General features: G+C 35.8%; 1 protein-coding gene across 3 annotated transcripts; it reads right to left on the bottom strand.

Moving 5' to 3' along the window:
* Positions 1-458: 458 nt before the first annotated feature.
* DEPDC1 (DEP domain containing 1) lies at positions 459-21,562 on the bottom strand. 3 transcript variants are annotated; one of them, XM_006167145.3, is made up of 12 exons: positions 21,515-21,562; positions 19,593-19,858; positions 14,997-15,153; positions 13,939-14,057; positions 13,133-13,263; positions 12,918-12,965; positions 9,460-9,600; positions 7,383-8,234; positions 6,786-6,958; positions 4,194-4,370; positions 2,900-3,085; positions 459-1,405 (listed from the first exon to the last, which is right to left on the bottom strand). In XM_006167145.3, the coding sequence occupies exons 1-12, from the start codon at positions 21,560-21,562 to the stop codon at positions 1,265-1,267; spliced, it is 2,439 nt and encodes an 812-aa protein (XP_006167207.1). In that variant the 3' UTR covers positions 459-1,264. The 3 variants fall into 3 exon arrangements, with proteins under 3 accessions (XP_006167207.1, XP_006167208.1, XP_006167209.1); XM_006167146.3 differs by lacking the exon at positions 21,515-21,562 and adding an exon at positions 21,017-21,133; XM_006167147.3 differs by lacking the exon at positions 7,383-8,234 and having other exon boundaries at positions 1,265-1,405.
* Between the last annotated feature and the right edge of the window lie 68 nt (positions 21,563-21,630).

The following is a 21,630-nucleotide window of genomic DNA, read 5'->3' as shown; positions in this document are numbered from 1 at the left end:
GGGTGGTTTCTGAACTGTGCACTTTCTAGTTAGTCCTTCAGCCCATCAGATTCTGGGCACTCATGAATGTGATAGCATGTTTCAGGCTGACTGGGCCACGGATTTGAACCATGGTCACCATGAGGGATCTGGCTTTTTTTGAACAGTATATTACCACCACACCACAGAGTTGTCCCACGCACTGGCCCAAGGGAGATAGGTGTATTTCCCTTGTTTAGAAAAAAAATAACTTTAGGGAAAATGTATATTTTTTTTTGGAGAGGTTTTCGCTATAGGACGCGTGTGCTCGCCAAACAGACAGAGAGAGACATAGAGACAGAAAGCGAGAAATCACCCCCCAGAGGGGATGGTCACGCCGTAATCCCTTCTCCTCCATTCTCCTCTCGGGATCTTGGGCACGCACACGCGCCTGGTGTGAATTTTAAGCCACCGGGTCTAGGACACGAACCACGGTCGACTATGTGGGAGTCCAGCGACATAGCCATTACGCTAACTGCTGGTTCCCAATATTTTCTGTTTATTCACAATTGTCTTTACATATTTGGAGCAATGGAAGGCACATAGCAGTTGTTAAATAAACATCTTTTGAAAGAACACATGATTGACTTATACTTCCTTTTATATCTCCATCTTTTAGCAGATTATAAGAATTACAAATATATATATTAAAAAAGTGAATGACTAAAGCAGTTAGGATAATGTTTAAGGCTAAACCAAAATCTTTTATGATATATATATATACATTTTAAAAACATATATGTATATAAATAGAGCAAACAGAAAAAGAATATACAAAAGAGTGCAACATGTAGCAGTTGAGAATTCATTTTGAGTTTTCAAATAGTCTTCATATTCTTACACTTAGGAATGAAGAAATAACCCTAAACCACTAGTTCTTTAATATACATAAGCACATATGCAGTAAGTTAACACACACACACACACGTGCGCACACACACACAGAATCACAGCTTAATCTTGATGAATACCATTCAGTTTTCTACACATGGTAGCTTTTCCAGACAGTTGTGGTAAAAAAAAGTTTCTGGTTAAAATATTTGGTATTACCTACTTTTATGGTCTCTAAGTTGAGATCCAGTAGTTTCTTAGCAGTCTCACATTGATAAATTATTTTTGGTACTTCCTTATTATGTAATTTATTTAGGAAAAACCTGATTAATAACAGGTCGCCACTTTAGTAGCTAGATTCTCAGTTATGGCTTCATTTATCAAAGTTTCACAAATATTACAGTTTTTAATTCAGTTAGTATCTTAGATTATGAAACTTTGGTTTTCTTAAAATCAGCATTGGCTGCTTGATGGTAGGTTTGTCACCAAGAAGTGCTACTTCACTCTCCGTGGTTGGAAATCTTTTCTGATATATCGAGGGATATTCCTTCTGAAACTTAAAAATGAGATGAGGAATTAGAAGGTATTTATGTAACATTATTTCTCTAGCTAAAAAAGTGAGTGTTCAACATGTTATAGTTAAGAATTCAGTGCCATGCCCAGCCATGGTGGTGCAAGTTGGGAAGGTGCCTGTGCAGGGTAGCTGAGACCACATAAGAGGTCCGGGTTCAATTTCTCACTCAACAGAAAACAGGCTAGGCACAGTGACATCTGACTGTGGTTTGGGGTTATGGGGATGCTGAGGCAGGATGTTTACAATGTGGTGGGACTGTCAAAAATTTCCATTTCTCTTGCATTAATACACACAAACACAGTTAATTCAGAGCCTTTCTCAAATATGGATTACAGAGAGAAGTATTTCATTTTATCCTTTTCTCTCCCTCTCTTTTCTCATAAGAGAAAAGTATACTGTAAGACAGATCTCTTACATCTTAGTTAACATTCTAGGAATCTCTTCTGCTAATTCCCCCTAAAATCCAGATCTTTTTCTTTCCCAATGGAAAGCATATGAAGGTCACAGGGATTTAGTATAGTTCATTTCATTAGTCTTTCATGTCTCAGACTTGGAATTATATTTGCAGAATCATGTGGCTAAAAATACTAAACAGTAGTGACAAGTCAAAGACTTATATATTATAATTCAAATTTTGTTAATTGGTTACCAGGTTAACCCAAGCTATAATTGTACAAAGCACCAGTAGTAAAACGGAGTATCTATCATTTTGAAATTCAGGATAAAAAGTAAGATCAGGTAGGTATTATATACTTTATATTTCATACTTTATAAGTAGTTTAATGTATAATACAATGCAGCCTAGTATATAGTCTACATTTCCAATATTAAAAATCTAAAATACGGGGACCAGCAGTTAGCCTAATGGCTATGTCGCTGGACTCCCATGCAGTCGAGCGCGGTTTGCGTCCCAGACTGGGTGGCTTAAAACTCATGCTGGGCGCGTGTGCGTGCGTGCCCAAGATCCCGAGAGGAGAATGGAGGAGAAGGGACTGTGGCATGGCCATCCCCCCTGGGGGGTGATTTCTCATTTTCTGTCTGTCTCTCTCTGTCTGGTGAGCGCACGTGCCCTATAGTGAAAACCTCTCCTCTCCTCCCCCCGAAAAAAGAAAAAATCTAAAGTACTAAAATAAGAATTGAGATTCTAAATGTTATTAAACAACCAGTATCAATATTAGAAATTATTTAACTGATAAGAACTTGCTCATCAGGACCAGCAGTTAGCGTAATGGCTATGTTGCTGGACTCCCATGTAGTCGACCATGGCTCGAGTCCCAGACCGGTGGCTTAAACTCATGCCGGGGGCATGTGCGTGCATGCCCAAGATCCCAAGAGGAGAATGGAGGAGAAGGGAATCACGGTCTGGCCATCCCCCCAGGGGGTGATTTCTTGCTTTCTGTCTCTCTGGTGAGTGTGCGTACCTTATGCAGAAAACCTCTCTAAAAAAAAAAAAAAAAGCTTGCTCATCTTTTTTACCTGTTTTAGTTTTCTTCTTTTCTCCTTTAGAGGTAAACTCTTGTTTTTAATAATGTTCTCTAAAAGTTCTGCAATTGCAACTTGAGAGGTAGATACTTTTTGTTCATCAAACTCCTGTGCACTAATCTGCTTACAGTAAGAGTAAGTTGGCAAGGGAGCTAGTAGTCCATCTTCAGGATTTTGAATCTGTAGTGAATAAAATAATAAAGTAGAAGTCTTTTAAGTAGGGTCATTGTCTTATTTGGCAAAGTGTTCTTTTGATGGGATCTACTACCTATCATTTTTGCCACCAAACATTTAGCACATTAAGAAAGCAATGTATTTATGCAGTAGCGCATTGGAAGGGTAGCATCTAAAACTTCCAGTTCTATCATCCACTTTTTTATAGCCTTCAGCAAGTTATTAAACTTCTCTTGGTGTGTTTTTTCATCATTAAAATGGATTAGATGAGGAAAAATATATAAAGTGCTTAGCAGACAATATAAATTAAATGTGGATAGTTATCACTGTTCTTCTTAATCATGGATTTTATTCTTTTAAAAACAGAATAACAATCTAAATGATATTTTAATTCAATTTAAAACATTAGTATTCTGAGAGCAATAATTAAGGTATTCATCTGTTTTTGAGGCCTAAAGGTACGAACAAAGTCCATAACATCTGTTGATAAAAGAAACTGTAAGAAGTTATGATTACAATCCGGGAAGTATTAGGATGGTATGTATAGGGGAAAAAAATGTAAGTAAACATATGAATTGGGCAGCCAAAGTTGGAAAACAGTAGCTATCTGTGGTTTCAGCTGCTTAGTATTCCTCTTTCACTGTTAACAGTTCATTCCATTCTACCTCCTCTACCCTCATCTTTTTTGAACAACAACTCTAATCTATGTAAATCCAATCAGGATATGGCTTTCTCTCCATCTTATTCTCAAACACTCAAAGGATGAACATTTAATTTAAGATTAGGCCACAAGTCTCTAACCAGAACTTTTCAATCTGGAAATAGAGAGATGGCTTTTTTCTCTGGATTGTAAAAGTAAGGCTGGGAACTTGAGTCAGCCAACTCTCCATCATGTGAAGGAGCCATTTATCAAATACAGGACCAAAACAGAAAAAAGTGCTGGAGGAACAGAAATGGTCCCATTGCTATCTGCATCCTTAGATATCATCCTATTCTTGACTTTTGAAGTTGTTTAAGTGAACTGATAGTCTCCCTTTTTGATTAGGCTAGTTTGTGATGAATTTGCCACTTGTTACAAACTAATGCAGAGAATTTCAAGACTCAAAATACCTACATAACCCTTTTTTAAGTAGTCAAGATGCTTCTCCACTGCAGTCTGTAAGTAAGAGGGTACTTGAAGAATTTCCTGATGATGATCCATTAAGAAAGAAACTAATCTTGCAGCAAGCAGCTCATCGAGATCCACTTCTTCAGCACAGCGTAGCACACACCGAGAAAAAGTATGTATCATCTAGAAACATATTAAAAACTCAAGGTTTCATATAAATTAGAATATTAGTAGTCTCCAGGTACTATTATGTGAAGTATTGAGATAAAGTGATAATCAGACTTCAGTTTAAAAAGAGGACAATAACTTATTATGATTAGAGAGATAAGAATTCTATTATGCTTACACCCATTTTAAAGTACATGGTATTTCCTTAATATAATGCCAAAGACCAATAAAAGGTTTAGTTTTTTTCTTTAATTTTGTCACATTTTCAGTAAATATCATGGATTTAATATCATATAGTTATATTGCTTTTTTAAAAAACCTTTATTTTAATTTGAGCAGAGGGGGATAGAGTGAGAGAGAGAAAGTGAGAAAGCAAGCTGCCAGGTCTGGGACTCAAATCATAGTCAGCCATGTGCGAGTCTAGTGCCCTTAACTACCATGCCATCTGCTGGCCCCTATAGATAAATTGCTTTAAGATCATTGGAGAATAAAAACTTACAGTATTAAATGAATCCTACTAAAATGGAAGCCAAGATAATTTATAATATATAAGACACTTATATTCATCAGTAGTTGAAAAATTTATAATTTATCTTTTGAAACTATTGAAGATTCTAATGCTTTTTCCTTCAATCTTTATCCTGCAATTTAATACAAGCATTTTTCAATTCCATCATAAGAAGTCTTCAAATATTGGATTTTTTTCAAGACTCATTACCCTTACTCATATCCATACAACCTATTAACTATGACACATACTTACTCCATTCTAGAATAATTAAAATATGAGAATTCTATTTCAAGTAGTTTACACATATTAGCTGATCAGCATATTTACTGACCAAATAAAATGACCAAATAAAGTGGATGACTCAAAAAATATGCCTTCTGCCCTGTATTCATCAGGCTCATATTTCCAATATTTGGTTGTAAAAATTCTACTTGAATGTTCTGGAATTTCAAATCCCAAAAGTATAAAACCAAATTTTATCACCTCTCTATTTGTATTTCTCAAAACGCCATCACCTATAAACTTTCTGTGTCTTTTAATAATGCCATAATTACTCAAGAACAATTCATTATATTAGACCATAGTAAAAACTGTTAATAACAAGTAGAACAAAGCATAGCTTGATTGCTCCTTGGAGGAGCTCTTGTAAAGTGAAGCTGCAGACTAAGGAAGTAGCAGCTCTTTTAAGAAAAAGAGAGAAATAGTATTTCAGGAGTTTATTTCCAATCAATATCTGCATATAAATGCCTCTGACTTCATCCTTACAAGAAGCCTGAGGTTGTTTGGCAAGAGTGCTTTCCAACTTTTTGTCTAGACTGGTCTGATCCATATTCTGGACTTTTCCATTACTATGTCTATGAAACATTTTGACTTACTGTATATCGATTTCCTATTAGTTCTCTACTTCCAGAGTTTTAGTTCCCTTAAGCTTCCAACAGCACCTCTCTATCTCTTCCTTCCCACCAAAGAGAATTGGCAAAAGCCAACATAATGTGGCCTGAGTCAATCACTATGAAATGATACAGGATGAGGGAGTAAGTAAAGTCCTCAGTCAAGATTAACAACAGGATGTGAAAGCATATCAGAATGAGCATAAAGATTACTATACTAATATCCTTTTAAAAATAAATTATTTAATTCTGGGGGGCCAGCAGGTGGCATGGTGGTTAAGGTGCTGGAAACTCCCATATGGCTGACCACAGTTTGAGTCCTGGGCCTGGTGGCTTGCTTTCTCACTTCCCTTCTCTCTGTGTATCTCTCTCTGGTCAAAAGTAAATGAATGAATAAAATTAAATAATTATTTAAAAAATATTAAAAAAATAAATTATTCAATTTTATTTATCATTATTGTTACTTTTAAATTTGCTATAGGGCACTTGTGTTCACCACAGATAGAGAGGTAAAGTGAGAAAACAAGCTACCAGGTCTGAAATTTGAACTGTAATAGGCCATGTGGAAGTCCAGTGCCATAAACACGCCACTTGATGATCCCCTAACATTCTACTACTAGAAGAGATACGACTTTTTTTTTTTTTTTAAAGATAGATTTTTGCTATAGGGCACGTGCGCTCACTGGTGAGACAGAGAAACAGAAAGAGAGAAATCACCTACCAGGGGGGATGGCCATGCCATAATCTCTTCTCTTTCAGTCTCTCCCCATGGGATTTTGGGCACTCATGCACATACACCTGGCTTGAATCTCAAACCACCAGGTCTGGGACTCAAACCACGGTCAATCACATGGGAGTCCAGCAATGTAACCATTATGCATGCCATCCTCTGGGAAAAGCCTTTCTAACCTAAGAATCTAGAACTTCCCCAATACCAAGACATCACCTGAGTAGAATTTTTACAGAGTTTGGTTTTCTTATTTTGGTTTATAAACCAGAGTTTATGTTTTTCATAGAAAATCAACTTACCAATGATCTTGTACCCATTGCATCATGAAGTTTGGGCATATCAACATTTTGACTCATTCGAGAAATCATGCGCATTAAAAGTTGAAGCCTTCTACGATTTGGTGGGGGAAGTAACAAACAACATAACTGCAGTGCATCGATGGCAACCCTCTCTAAATGAGGTTGCAGCAAACCTAGAAGGCAAAGTTACCCCCCCATACAAAATATTATTAATGACACTAATTGTTATCAGACTACCAGCATACACAACTGTATAAAGTAAAATAATATCTATTTCATACTTCATATTTAACTCTTTCTAGAAATGTCTACATTCCTCAAAAGCATGGATTTTCATTATTTTCTTCACAAACTATTTCTAACTATTAAAATCCTTCACTTATTACAAATAAAGTGACCAAGAATAAGTGAAATGAAGAAGAAAAAGTAAGTGTTTCAGGTAAGAATAAATCTTGGTTATGCCAAGATGAAGTCTTTAATAATAAATCATTTTAGAGGAAAAATATAAAGCAATTTGAGAAGTAAAGCCAAGGAAGCAAAACACAGTTAGTAAACACTAAAAGTTAATATTGCATGCCTGGAAAGCAACAACCTTACTTTGTGTGCCAGTCAACATAGAAGAAGCTGGAGGTAAAGAATGTTTTGTAAGTTCTATTGTACTTTTGCAGAGTCTTTTATTGATTGTGATACTAGACTCCCCAAGGTCACTTTCCATAGCTGTTCGCATACTTGTGCTGCCTTGTTCAAGATTTGGTTTCATGATAATTTCGGCCACTGGTGTATTGATACAACTATTCCGTCTGGTACTACTTCTTAAAAGCAAACTCTGAGATCTACAAAGCTGTTTTGACATGCACTCCTCATTACATATTTCTTCTTGGTCTTGAACAGTCAAAGTAGAAGTTCTCTTAAAACCAACACAGAGTGGCTTTTGAATACTTTGCTCTGATTGAAGACTCAGCATAGATTCCAGTTTGGGCTTAGACTCTGCAAAGCGTTTATTACTTTGTCCTTCTGTATTCAGAACAGATTGATGAAAGACACTGGACACCTCGTTACTTGAATTCCCTAACATATCTACAATTCCTTCCAAAGAACAGCACCTTGGTTTGATGTTAGAGGATAGGACATGCATCTTATTCAAGCCTATTAAATTATGACAACTTCCTCCCATTAGATTATTAGCACTGGATCTTCTATTTCTTAAATCAACTAGCTGCATGTTCTTAGCACATCTTTCTTGAAATCCTTGATGGCTTATCTGCAGTCTCTCAGTTGAATCTGATTCTTCTTTGTTCCTGTCCTTATGAAGCAGACTGAGAAGAAGACACTCAGTTGATTTGAAGGAATTCAAACTGCTTAAGTGAAGGATTTTTGAAGACTGTGGATCATCTTGGATTTTATGTATCCCATTGGGTCTATCTGAAACTGTGATGTAGCCACAAACAACTACCAGGAAATGAAACAAAAATTAAGATGCAACTGTTTGACAGTGAACAAAAATAAAACAAAAAACAATAGTAAAGTTAAAAATAAAGCATCACGATAGTACATATTGTTAGTATAGTACAAACAGCAGTTACTTAATTCAGAAGCCACTTAAATAGGACACATGCAGCATTCAGTTACAATCGTGCAAGAATGACTAGTGGTTTTCCCATTTGTGATAATAAATAACTTTAAAAAATTATTTCAGCAACCTAATTAAATAAATTGAGGCAGAATACATTGAAAATATTTGTTCTCAGTCTAAAATACTATAAACCTCTTAATTATTAGACATTATGGTATAATAAAATATAAATAGTTGGCCTTTGTTCTTGGTTCCTAGTAAGTAGCTCTGAAAATCCTTAGAATATTTTTCTGTGATGAAAGTGTTATTTTAACGAGCCTATTAAAGCACACCTGAGTTTCTTCTACAGTGACTCTTGGCTGGCTATGCTTAGAGTTGGAACTTCCAGGTGCACCTACAACATTCTAAGGGGAAGAGGACCAGAGATTTGAGTTCAATCACCAATAGCCAATGATTTAATCAATCATGTCTAGATAAAGACATGTCAATTAAAACTTTGGAACAAGGCTAAGGGAGCTTCTGGGTTGGTGATCCATGGACATAGCAGGAGAGTGGCCTGCCTGAAAAGAGCATGGAAGCTCTTACACTTTCTACTCCCATATTTTACTCTGTACATCTCTTCCATTTGACTGTTCCTGAATTCTATCCTTTACAAGAAACTGATAATCATAAGTAAAGTATTTCCCTAACTTCTATGAATTGTTTTCATCATCACTAAACCTGAGAGAGGGTTGAAGAAACCCTCCAATTGGTAGCTGGCAGGGCAGAGGTACATACAGACAGACTATGGAATTAATTTGAAGCAAACTTCAAAAGTGAAGGCTGTCTTGTGGAGCTGGGTAGTCTGAGCTAACTACAGATTACTTAGTGTCAGAAATGGATTAAACGGTAGGATCCCCACTGATGTCTGGGAGAAATGGCATTGGACTGGCATACTGTAATTGTTGGAAAACAACAAAATAGCAGCCATAGTATCAATAAATTTTAAAATAATTTAGCCTGTCTGTCAGCTTTGCATAACCTTGCTTTTAGGTCTTTTAAATTATGGGAACCTTGAAAACTTTTATAAAATAAATTTAAATAAGTAAAATCATTACCTACCCAAAATGTTCACAAATAATTCATAATATTCAAATGTAAGTAGAGGTTCAGGGAGACTTATAAAGTAATCTGCAATTGTTCTAAATACATCTCGTTCAAATCCAACGTAAGTTGGATTATTGATGTCATTACTTCTTGGCCCTAAAAAGTTTAAGGCAAAAGAAATAGGTTAAATATATTTTAATTTAAAGATAAATTTTAAATATACTCATAAAAATATGAAACCTGTATTTCATAAAATAGCTGTTTAACAAAAAATTCTGTCATAATTCAAAAATTTAAAGTGTTATATACGTCTCATTCCTTCTCATTATCTTTTCAGAAGAAATTACTGCAAGTAGTCAATTGTTAATATTTACATATATTTACATATTAATATTTACATATCTGACAAGCTGTACAAAGCAAAACTTTAAATATATTTTAGAAGCAATAGGAAACCTATTTTATTGAGATTTATTTTGTAAAACAAAGGATATTTGGATAATCCAAATTGTCTTTGGTAAACTTACATTTTCATGAATAAATCTTGCCTGACATAAAGCAGTCACTTAATGAACTGTAATAATATCTTTACATAATTATTTCTCATTCTTAACACAACTGAAACAATTATATCTACACGTTAGTGTTTTTCAAAAATAAGATCTGATCTCATTTTGCAGATAAGAAAATTAAGGCTTACAGTAACTTGCCCCAAATGAAGAGACCTTGGTAGCAAAGTTAGAACCAGAAAACTTAACAATGTAAAATGAAAGTGACCCAGGACTTCGAGGTCCAACAACATTTAAAGTGTGGTCCATAGATTATATTCATCAGAATCACCCAAAGTGTCTATTAAAAATAAACTCCTCTACATAGCAGAATTTATGAAGGTACAACTAGGAATTTACTGACCTAGAAATGTTTGCTTTTGGTTCACAAACATAAAGGTTTCTAAACATTGACCAGGGAACTTGCACTGTAAGAATCTTCTGAAACATGGTTTCTAAGGAGGCAAAAAAAAAAAAAAAAAAAGATTCCTGAAATAGAATCTTTGGAGAATCTCTGTTGCTAATTTGATATGCATTTAGGTTTCAGAGTCACTATACTATCTTTCATGTTTAAAATATCTTTCCCAATGTAAATAATCTTTTTTCACTTCTGTCTCCCAACTTTATAAATACATAAAATATAAATACAACTTTAAATACCCACTTAAATAACCACATACAAAGCACCAGCAAATAGCGTAATGATTATGCCCCTAGACTGCCACATGTCTGAACACAGTTTGAGTACTAGACCCAGTGGTTTAACTCATGTGTATGCATGCTTAAAATTCTGAGAAGAGAGTGGAGGAGAAGGGATTATGGTGAGGCTATTCCCATGGGGTGTGATTTCTCACTTTTTATTTCTTTCTCTCTATGGTGGGTGTACACACCCTACAGCAAAAAACAAACAAAATACAAATAAAAAGAAAATACCCACAAATATGAGCACACACAGAAAAAAGTTAAACAAGTCACATACACACAATTAACAGCTTAAATGCTAATATGAGCTTTATGTAGAGTGAATTAGATATTATTCGAAGGAGATATAAGAAATATATATATTTATTTTTAAAGAGATTTTTGGTCTGTTTGTTTTTGTTTTTAATATTTTTGCCACAAGGTATAGGTGCTCCTTAGCAAGAAAGAAGGAAAAGTGAGAATCAACCCCTAGTGGAGGATGGCCATGCTCCAATCCCTTCTCCTCCTTCTCCTCTTGGGATTTTGGGCACGCACATGTGCCCAGTATGATTTTTAAGCCACTGGGTCTAGGACTTGAACTGCGGTTAACCATGTGGAAGTCCAGTGCCTTAGCCACCATGTTCCTTGCTGACTCCTATCTTCAGGGGTTTCTTTTTCTCGAGAGGGTTTTGTCATAGGGCTCATGTGCTTGCCACAAAGACAAAGAGAGACAGAGAGACAGAAAGTGAGAAATCACCTCCTCAGGGGGTATGGCCATGCTGCAATCCCTTCCCCTTCATTCTCCTCTCAGAATCTTGGGCACGCATGCACATACGCCTGGCAGAGTTTAAGCTGCTGGGTTCGGGATTTGAACCGCAATTGACTACATGGGAGTCCAGCAACATAGCCATTACGCTAACTGCTGGTCCCTTAATATTTACAATAAAAGATTTGATAAATAGAAAGCTTTTTAAGACAGAAAACAAAGCTCCTTTGTATTAACAGAAACCCCTTCAACCTTGATATTCTCCCCTGGGGGAAAAAAATCAGGGCATGGTAAACTGATTAACGATTCTAATATGTCACAGAATTATTCTGAGGTATTGTCTCTAGCTAAATACATTGTTAAACTGGAATCCAGTAAGAGGTATATTTGGTATCACTTAGGTATACTAAAGAGAGGGAAGATACAAATCCTTAATGTTAGGATATACTAAAGAGAGGGAAGATACAAATCCTTAATGTTAGGATGTCAGTGAAATCCCTGTAAGTATGCTTATTTGAGTTGCTAACCATGAGCCAAGGAAAGAAAGACAAATATATTAGGTACAGAAGGGAGAAAAACTCATCTTAAATTTATGATCAAGATCTTTACCTTATTTTTATAAATAAAACATTTCTATATTATTATTTATCACTAATTCTGTAATTTTGTCATATTGACACCCAGTGGACAACAAAGGAATATATACTTATGCTAAACATTACTAAAACCCTTAGTATCATAGAAAATGGTAATTTTATAAGAACTAGAAAACTGCACTGTAACTAAAATTATTAACATATATTGACCTTTGGATGATTTAGAAGCATAAACTTTTATACACTTTAAAAATTTGTTTAAAAAGAAATTAGAATTTTATACTTGAATAAGGGTATAAACTATAAAAATCAATTATTACTGATCCCTATAGAAAAGTTTGATCAATGAAATGCTAAAAAATGACCTGATAATTAAGTGAGAGAGCAGTTAAAAAAAAATAAACATAAAAGTCCCATTAATATATCTTCTGGAGTGGAAGTATGTTATAAAGTACCTGAATGATGAAGCCATGTACAATGGTTAAGAGACTGAAGTGGGCTTTATGAGATTTAATCTCTGGATGAATTTTTTCCACTTCTAAGTTATTTTGCTATTTGAACTCTGGGACTCACAAGCAACTAGTATAGATTTTACCTAAAAATTCTTCAAGATTCCCTTGTTTCTGAGTTTATGATTTATGTAAACTGAGCCATAAACTGATAGGTTTAAATTATAAAAACCTACACAGAAAAAATTGAGGGCTCTATAATACAATCAATTCTACCAGACTTCCATTTAAACATTAAGATAAATTATATAATTTAATCAAAACTTTGATAAATTACTTTAAAAATTTCTTTCTTTTTTTTTGTTAAATACTATCAATATAAGCATGTGCACACACATACACACAAGCAGAGATGTTATTTTGTTTAACTTACAATTTGCTAAACACTTCATGGCAGATAATACCCAGTGAGGAAGGTCATCTACACATTTTAAAAAAAAAAAAAAAGTTTAAGTAAATCTCACAAACTCACAATATATTTGAAAACTTTACAGTTTTCTATAATTATATACATTACATACACCCTTATAGCTGTAATCTTTGTTATCAAGTTGGAAAAATATTTCAATTTATTTTATCAATACCTACCTGATTTGTCTTGTAGTATAACTACTCCATGTTTACTTGTATTGGCCATGTTGTACATTATATATCGTGGAATTACTTGTTTTGGATTTATGACTTCTTCTAGGGATGATACACCTAAAATGGTTTGTAGGCTAAACAGAAGAAATAATACAATTTCTTTTTCTCCATAAAATATGTGGAAGAGAATATAAGTATTAATGAATATGACTGGCAAACAAAACCATGAGATTGTCTTTTTCTGTTAGTAAAACTTCAAAAGCTTATATTTAAAATATATTTATTTCAAAGACTTTTCAGGGATTCTAATGAAGACCCTAAACCATAGCCACAACTTTAATTTAAAGAAAAAGCAAATCATGGGACCAGCCGATGGTGTAATGGTTACATTTTTGGACACCCACGTAGTTGACCACGGCTTGAGTCCCAGACCTGATCGCTTGAAACTCACCCTGGGTGCCTGTGAGTATGTGGCCAAAATCCTGAGAGGAGAATGGAAGAAAAGGGACTGTGGTGTGGCCATCCCCCAGGAGGGTGATTTCTCGCTTTTGTCTCTCAGTCGAATACATGTACCCTATAGCAAAAATCTCTCTCTCTCTCTCAAAAAAAAAAGGCAAATCATATTAAGAACATTCTATTTCTACTGTATTAAACTAGAACTAAAGTAAGAACATTGTTAGAAAACATATATACAGATGTAAATCCTAAGTTTTGAGAAGTATTCTGGTCTTACTGTATATTTTGATGAAAAGGTCAAGTTAATCATCTAAGCATTTCAGGAACTTGATTATAGCTTAGCTTTATCTTACTAGGTCAGAAAGATGTATCGCCAAACTTCTTCAACATCTTCATGGCTTATTTCTCTATTATCAGTTGTGTTTTCTTGATCTTCATTGATCCTTTCATGCTTCATTTTCTCTGTATTTTCCTGTTCAGAGAAAATTGGTTTAGTTTGTTATGCTCAAATTAATAATATTAAACAGACACCCTGCCCAATATTTGGTAGTTTTATTAGTATCGGCCTATTTGGATCTATGTAATTGTTGCCTGAAGAAATTATTGTAATGTATGATAAGATTTTGGATTTTGCAACTGTCCCCACCACCCTCAAAACAATCTATAATGCCCTACTTAAGTTAAATAAATACCATTTCCAAGTCTGTCTCACTACTATTTTTATCACTGTTTCTATGTGTTCCAAACAAATGTATACATTTTTAGATTTTTAGAATGTAATTTAGGTTAGGTGATGCCAGTACTGGCTTCAAATATTAAACAGTCATCTACTATGCTAGTCCTATAGCCTAAATATTATGGGAATCAGATTCTTTAAGGGTGACTGAGTTTTTTTTTTTTTTGAGAGGTTTTTGCTATAAGGCGCGTGTGCTCTCCAGACAGACAGAGAGACAGAAAGCGAGAAATCACCCCCTAGGGGGGATGGTCACGCCGCAATCCCTTCTCCTCCATTCTCCTCTCGGGATCTTGGGCACACATGCACATGCACCCAGCGTGAATTCTAAGCCACAGGGTCCGGGACTCGAACCTCAGTCGACTACGTGGAAGTCCAGCGACATAACCATTACGCTAACTGCTGGTTCCTAAGGGTGACTGAGGTTTGAATCCCAGGCTTGGTGACTTGAAAAACATGCTGGTGTGTGTGTGGGTTGATGTCCACAAAATCTCAATAGGATAGAGAAATGGAGACTGGATTGTGGTGTGATCACACCCCACTGGAGATACTTTTTCCCATTCTCTCTCGGAGGGCAACCACCTTCTGGCAATTAAAAAAAAAATCACTTACTTTGATGTAATTATTAAACACACGGTAATTATAGTTGAAGTAGTGATTAGTAAATTGATGTTTTACCTGGGAGTAATGTAATCCATGTTTTTTAGGCGTTCTACGAGATAAGTTTCGTAATTTAAAAATACTGTCTTTATCTTTGGAACAGTTCTCTGTGCTGTTTTTCCTCAATTCTGGATGTCTTCGTGGAAGAGTTTTAAGTGGAGAAGATGCAGGAAATCTAGTTTAGAAGTAATATGCAATTTAATAGTATGAGATTAGAAGCAAACATTTAGAGTCTTTATATCTTAAAAGTCACACTAAGAACCTGATTAGTTTATATTATGAAGGAATAAAGATTACATAAATTGATTTTCCCATTCAACCTTAAAAAATATTTTATTAGTTCTCTGCCTTCTTTAATATCTTAATTTTATTTCTGGGTAATTTTGGGTTACTACTTGGATCAATTCTATTAGAGAGCTATTGCTTATACATAAAATGGCTCTGGAATGCTATTTTCTAAATTCCTTTGAAACGAATCTAATTTACAAATATTTTTTAAAAAAAAATTTAATTTTATTTATTCATTCATTTATTTTAATTTGACCAGAGAGAGACAGAGAGAGAGAGAAAGTGAGAAAGCAAGCCACCATGTCAAGGACTTGACCCATGGTCAGCCATGTGCGAGTGTCCAGCGCCTTATCTACCACGCCACCTGCTGGTCCCTGAATTTACATGTATCTTCTGCCTTTTATTTACTATGTTTATCCTAATTTTCAGAAGTTGGTCTCTGTTATTCCTTTGGTCATAATCTTTTACCATCCCCCTCCACTTTTTTTTTTTAAATAAAGATTTATTTTTTTGAGAGGTTTTTGCTATAGGGCGCATGCGCTCGCCAGACAGACAGAGAGAGACATAGAGACAGAAAGTGAGAAATCACCCCCAGGGGGGGATGGTCACGCCGCAAACCCTTCTCCTCCATTCTCCTCTCGGGATCTTGGGCACGCACACACACGCACCCGGCATGAGTTTTAAGCCACCGGGTCCGGGATGCAAACTGTGGTCGACTACGTGGGAGTCCAGCGACACAGCCATTACGCTAACTGCTGGTTCCCTTAAATAAAGATTTTTGACACTGGGCATGTACACACTCACCAGAGAGTCGGGCAGAAACACAGAGAGGGAAAGTGAAAAATCATCCCTTAGAGGGGATGGCCACATTGTAATCCCTTCTCCTCCATTCTCCTATCAGGATTTTAGGTATGCATGCCCAGTGTAGTTTTCAAGCCGCTGGGTCCAAAACTTGAATAGCAGAGTTGGCTATGTGGGATCCAGTGCCTTAACCTCCATATAACCTACAGGTCCACCTTTCATTTTAATATAAAATATTTGAAAGACATAAAAAAGTACAGAAAATAACAAAAACCAACATTCACATATGAAACTATTAACCAAAGCAATTGCTGATATTTTGCAAAAGACAGTATCTTTTTTTTTTATAAAAGAAATTCTTCACTTATTCTATTTATATCCCCTCTTACTATAGGAAATCATAAACTTATAGCCAGTGTATCTTTCTTATTCACATTCTTTTATACTTTTAATAAATATATATACGGACAGTCAGTAGCATGGTGGTTAAGGAGGCTGGATCTCACATAGCCCACCGTGTAGTCTGAGTTCCACACTTGGCGGCTTGTAAAATATGCTGGGTATGTCCATGCATGCCCAAAAATCTTGAGAGAAGAATGGAGAAGGGATTTGCAGCCTGGCCATCGCCTCTGGAGGAGGTGCTTTCTCACTTCCCCACTCTTTCACTTACTCTCTGTCTCTCTCTGGTCAAAGCATGTCCCCTCTAACAAATTAAAAAATAAATAAATTCGGTGTTTCTTCAGTTTATTGTACATAAAATTTACACATAAGCTTTCAATGATCCCAGAAGTTCTTTTTTGTCCATTGTCATATAAATATGCTCTTATACTCACTCAACAGTTTTATTTTTCATATTTATGTATTTAATCCATATGTAATTTATACCAAAGTCCCACACATATGTGGGTTTGTTTTCCTAGTACATAATTATTTTAAATTAAGTCTTAATATGAGATAAAGCCAATTTCCTCTCCTTGTTCTTCAAAATTGCCATGAATTTTGGGACCAGCAGTTAGCGTAATGGCTATGTCACTGGACTCCGACGTAGTTGACTGTGGTTTGAATCCCGAACCTGGTGGCTTAAACTCACGCCGGACGTGTGTGTGTGAGTGCGTGCCCAAGATCCTGAGAGGAGAATGGAGAAGAGATTGCGGCATGACCATCCCCCATGGGGGGTGATTTCTCACTTTCTATCTCTCTGTCTCTCTGGCGAGCGAACATGCCCTATAACAAAAACTTCTCCAAAAAAAAAAAAAAAAATTGCCTTGAATTTTTACCAAATGAATTTTGATAAATTTTACAACCTCTATATTGCAAATTTTACAAAAATATATATTGCAGCTTTTAATGAAAACACACTGAATTTATCTATTTTAGAAGGACTGACTTATAAATGTGACAATAAATCTTCACTTTTATCAACAGGGTTATTTTCATCTATTCCTTTCAATACAATTTTATTACGCTTTCCAATAAGGTCTTACACTTTTTGGTAGACTTCTTCTAAGTACTTTACAATTTTGTTACCATTATAAAAGACTAGTGGCAGAGAGATCAGTGGAAGAGTTATACAGAAATCCAAGTAAGAAAGTGTAATAGCCTAACAAAAAGAGCATTCATATTAGAGACAGAAGTGTACAGATCAAAGAACTATTTAGGTTAGTATAATTGAGTATAATGATTAAATCATATTTAAAGGGAAAAAAATCAAGGCAACTATAAGGAAGGCAATGCCATTTTTTTTGTATATGAAACATAAGACAAAATTTAGGTTAAGAGGTGATAGTGATTGTTTTATATATTTGAAGTGCCTGTCTAGTAGGTAATTGAAAAAAATGGGGCTTAAAGCTCAGGAAAACAATCGGATTGGAGATTTGAAAGTCATAGGAAAGATAGGTGAAGACTTGGCATGAAACGGTCCAGGGAGCAAGGTGAAGTGAAAACAAGGCCAAAAACCTGAGGAATAAGTAACAGTTAAAAGATGAACAGTAGCAATGGAGCCTACAATGACTGAGTAAGTAGTAGCTAAGAGAGAAATGATCTCTGTAGGGTTTTATACAGAATGGACTATTCATATATTTGTTACTGCAGTTAACTTGTATGTCATATATGATTTTCTGTACATAAGAAATAATCAGTTTTTAAGATATTTATTTCATTTGAAAAGTACTAATGTCATGGGAAAAAAAACGCATGAACATTGGAATCTGAAGACCTAGTTTAATGAATATGTCAAAAAGAACCCTGGGTATGTGAGAGAAAAAGCAATTATGTTGGGCTTGAAGGAGTCAAAAAGATTCTTAGGAGGAGGCTACAAGCAGCTGAGATCAGAAAAAATGTTTAAGTTTACTAGTTTGACTATGTATACAGTTTCAAGATGGAAGAACATTTCAGACAGAGAACAAGACTTGTTGAAGCCTGTTCTCAGTTATCTTCATCTGTAAAAATGAGTTAATAACCACCCTGCTTGGCTATTCTAGGGAATAAATAAGAAAACGCATGAATGTCATAAAGTGGAGTTTCTGATATATAACTGCTTAACAAATATTCTCTTTAACCTGTGGTATATTTCTTCCATTATTTGTTATATAAGGTTTGCTATTACATGTATTTAGATTACAATAAATTATGTACTATCCGAAGGGAGATATTTATGAACTTCTCTTATAAGTATATACTCAGTGAAACTAAAAGCAGTGATATGCCCTTGAGATGTTATAAAGCTTTTAGAATGAATATGCACAAGTGACAATATCTTACCATTTCTTTTCCAATTTCCTACTTCAATATACTGGGTAGTAGGAAAGTCATGATGCATTTTGCATAGAAAACACAGAAAATCATGTCATGACTTTTCTGATGACCCAATATATACCAGCAAACTGTCATGACTTTTCTGATGACCCAATAGATACCAGCAAATATTTAAGAAGTTTGAATTTTGAATCAATAATTTTCCCCTAACAATTTTTCTAAATTGTTTTACTCTTAAAGCAATTGGATAGGTTGGGACCAGCAGGTGGCATGGTGGTTAAGGCGCTGGACACTCCCACATGGTCGACCACGGTTTGAGTCCCGGACCTGGTGGCTTGCTTTCTCCCTCTCTCTCTCTGGTCAAATAAAGAAAAAATGAATGAATGAATAAATAAAATTAAAAAAATAATAATTAAAAAAAAAAATTGGACAGGGACCAGCAGTTAGTGTAATGCCTGTCGCTGGATTTCCATGTAGTCAACCGTGGTTCAAGTCCCAGACCCGGTGGCAAGCGCACGTGCCCTATAGCAAAAGCCTCTCCAAAAAACAAACAAACAAAAAACAATTGGACTAAGAGTAGTAATAGCTTTCTAAAGAAAACATTGGGTTGTCGGTAGTCATGATGCATTTTTGCATAGAAAAATATATCATGACTTTTTTGACAACCTAATATTAGTTCTCTTGAGGAATCCACTTTAGCAAAAGTATAACTAAAGTGGAGACAATATTTTACAGTAATTCAATGTCATAGTTATAGTATCTGTATAGTACCTGAATAGCTGATTGTTGTCGTCAAGATTTTCTGATCCCCATCTGCCTTTGATATCTTCGATTACATGATTCTTAAGAAATTTTCTCAGCAGTTGGATAGTCTGTTGCCTTGTAACTTCAGGACCAAAATTGCTATTATTTCTTAAGAGGTCATACAGCCAATCCACTGCTTCTCCTGCTGTGAAACAATTGCCATATTTTTTTAAATGTTGCCTGTGTTTCCTTACAGGCATTCCTACTCGAAAAGATGTGGTGATTTCATTCCACTGCAAAAAGAAGGAAAATATTAAAATTTAAGCAAAAATAAAATCTTTGATTTGAAATATATGAGGCAAAGCAAATTCCTTACTTTACATCAGATTAAATTGTAAAAAATCTTGAATAATTCATCTTACTTGTGCTACATAAAATTTTATCTTGTACTGATATCTTTTTATTAAGTCTAGCATTATAGTAATATTTTTATGTAACAGTTTTTTACTTAAAACACTTCATTGGCTGGTCAACCTAGAAAACTTAGGAAAGGAAGAAGTACCATGTACCTGCATCATGGTCCTCAAAGAGAGAAAGCATTTATTCCTATTTTTTACCTCAACTAATAAGACCTAAATAATATGCTGGTAGCACTTGTGCCAGGCACATTCATTATTTCACTTTCATTCTCATAACTGTACGGGTAAGTACTTTTACTATTTAATTTTTCACATAAGGAAAATGAAGCTCAAAGACATTAGTAACAAGGTCAGTTACTTGTGATGAACAAAGGTATTCAAAACCAGGCTTGAATTCCAGAACATGTCCTCTCAACTGCACACTGGCCAACAAAACTTATGGCAGTTTTACTGGTAACATACCTTTAATATTAAAATAGCTTTATGTACTTTCTATACTATCTTATGTGAAGATTCCTGTACCAAGCAAGCTTTCTTCCTCAGTGTGCTTATACTACTTTTGTCTAAAATAAAGAATTTTTAAATACTGTCATGCAACAGGACTACCTGATTAAACTGTATATAATTTACAAAACACATTTAGGCCTAAATTATATTTTTTCATATTGATAAATAAAATCAGTAACTTACTGAGCAGCAGAATCTATGTCAAGATCACAATATATCAGGAAGATCTTAATCTTCTAGCTCTGCCACTTACTGCTTATGTGATTTTGGGAGAATCACTTAATTTCCGAGCCTCAGTTGTCAGAATGGTGAAGTGAAGCTATTAATACACACTCCCCCACCCCACCCCAAGAGCATTCCTGATAGGATACTTGCTACCCCCTAGATCACAACACACTTTCATACACAGTACCCTCTCAAGAAATCCCTTCACGTCAGCATGTACCATAAGCTTCCTGTACCAATGTGGAAACAGGCTCACGAGGTGGGTGTTTCCCCTAATGTCACAAAACCTAGCACACTCACCTACAGGACATAAGATTCAAATACACACGACACTGTAAGAGTACACACACATCCTGAGACCGCCAACAGAGGTTACTCAAAGTACTTTGGGCCGGGACCATCCTGCATGAAACTGTACGTGCTTAATACATGGAACTGTTCTATTCGGGCTTGTCCCCAACGTGACCGACCCTACACACTTCGGAACTCGTTCTCAATTGTTTTCTCATTCTGAGAGGCGTGGGAAATCAGGTGTGGAACATGACTCCCACCGAATATTCTAGGACGTTCTGGGAGATGCCGACCACACCAGGCTCAGGAGTACCACGAAGTAGGTCATGGACTTTCTGGGGCGCGTTCCTTAAGACCGACCGCTCCAGAGCGGCGGGAGTGGCGGCCCAGACCCGCGAAGAGGGGATCCTGATTGCTTTCACGCTCCTTTTCCTGGAACCAAGGGGCCCAGGGGAAAACTACGAACGCCCCAGCCCACTGACCAGTCTCGTCGACCCGCGCTCTTACCAGCTTGGTGGCCCGATATGGCCCGGGCGGCACACCCCGACCCTCCATGGTTCTCAGCGCCGGTGGCCGTCCATGGCGGCGGAAGGCGACCCGAGGCGGGCAGCCGCGGACACCCC

This window comes from Tupaia chinensis, unplaced genomic scaffold, assembly GCF_000334495.1.
Source record: "Tupaia chinensis unplaced genomic scaffold, TupChi_1.0 Scaffold144529_1, whole genome shotgun sequence".
NCBI classification, from domain to species: Eukaryota; Metazoa; Chordata; class Mammalia; order Scandentia; family Tupaiidae; genus Tupaia; species Tupaia belangeri.
The sequence above is the reverse complement of the archived record's forward strand: the minus strand, read 5'-3'. Positions and strand labels throughout refer to the sequence as shown.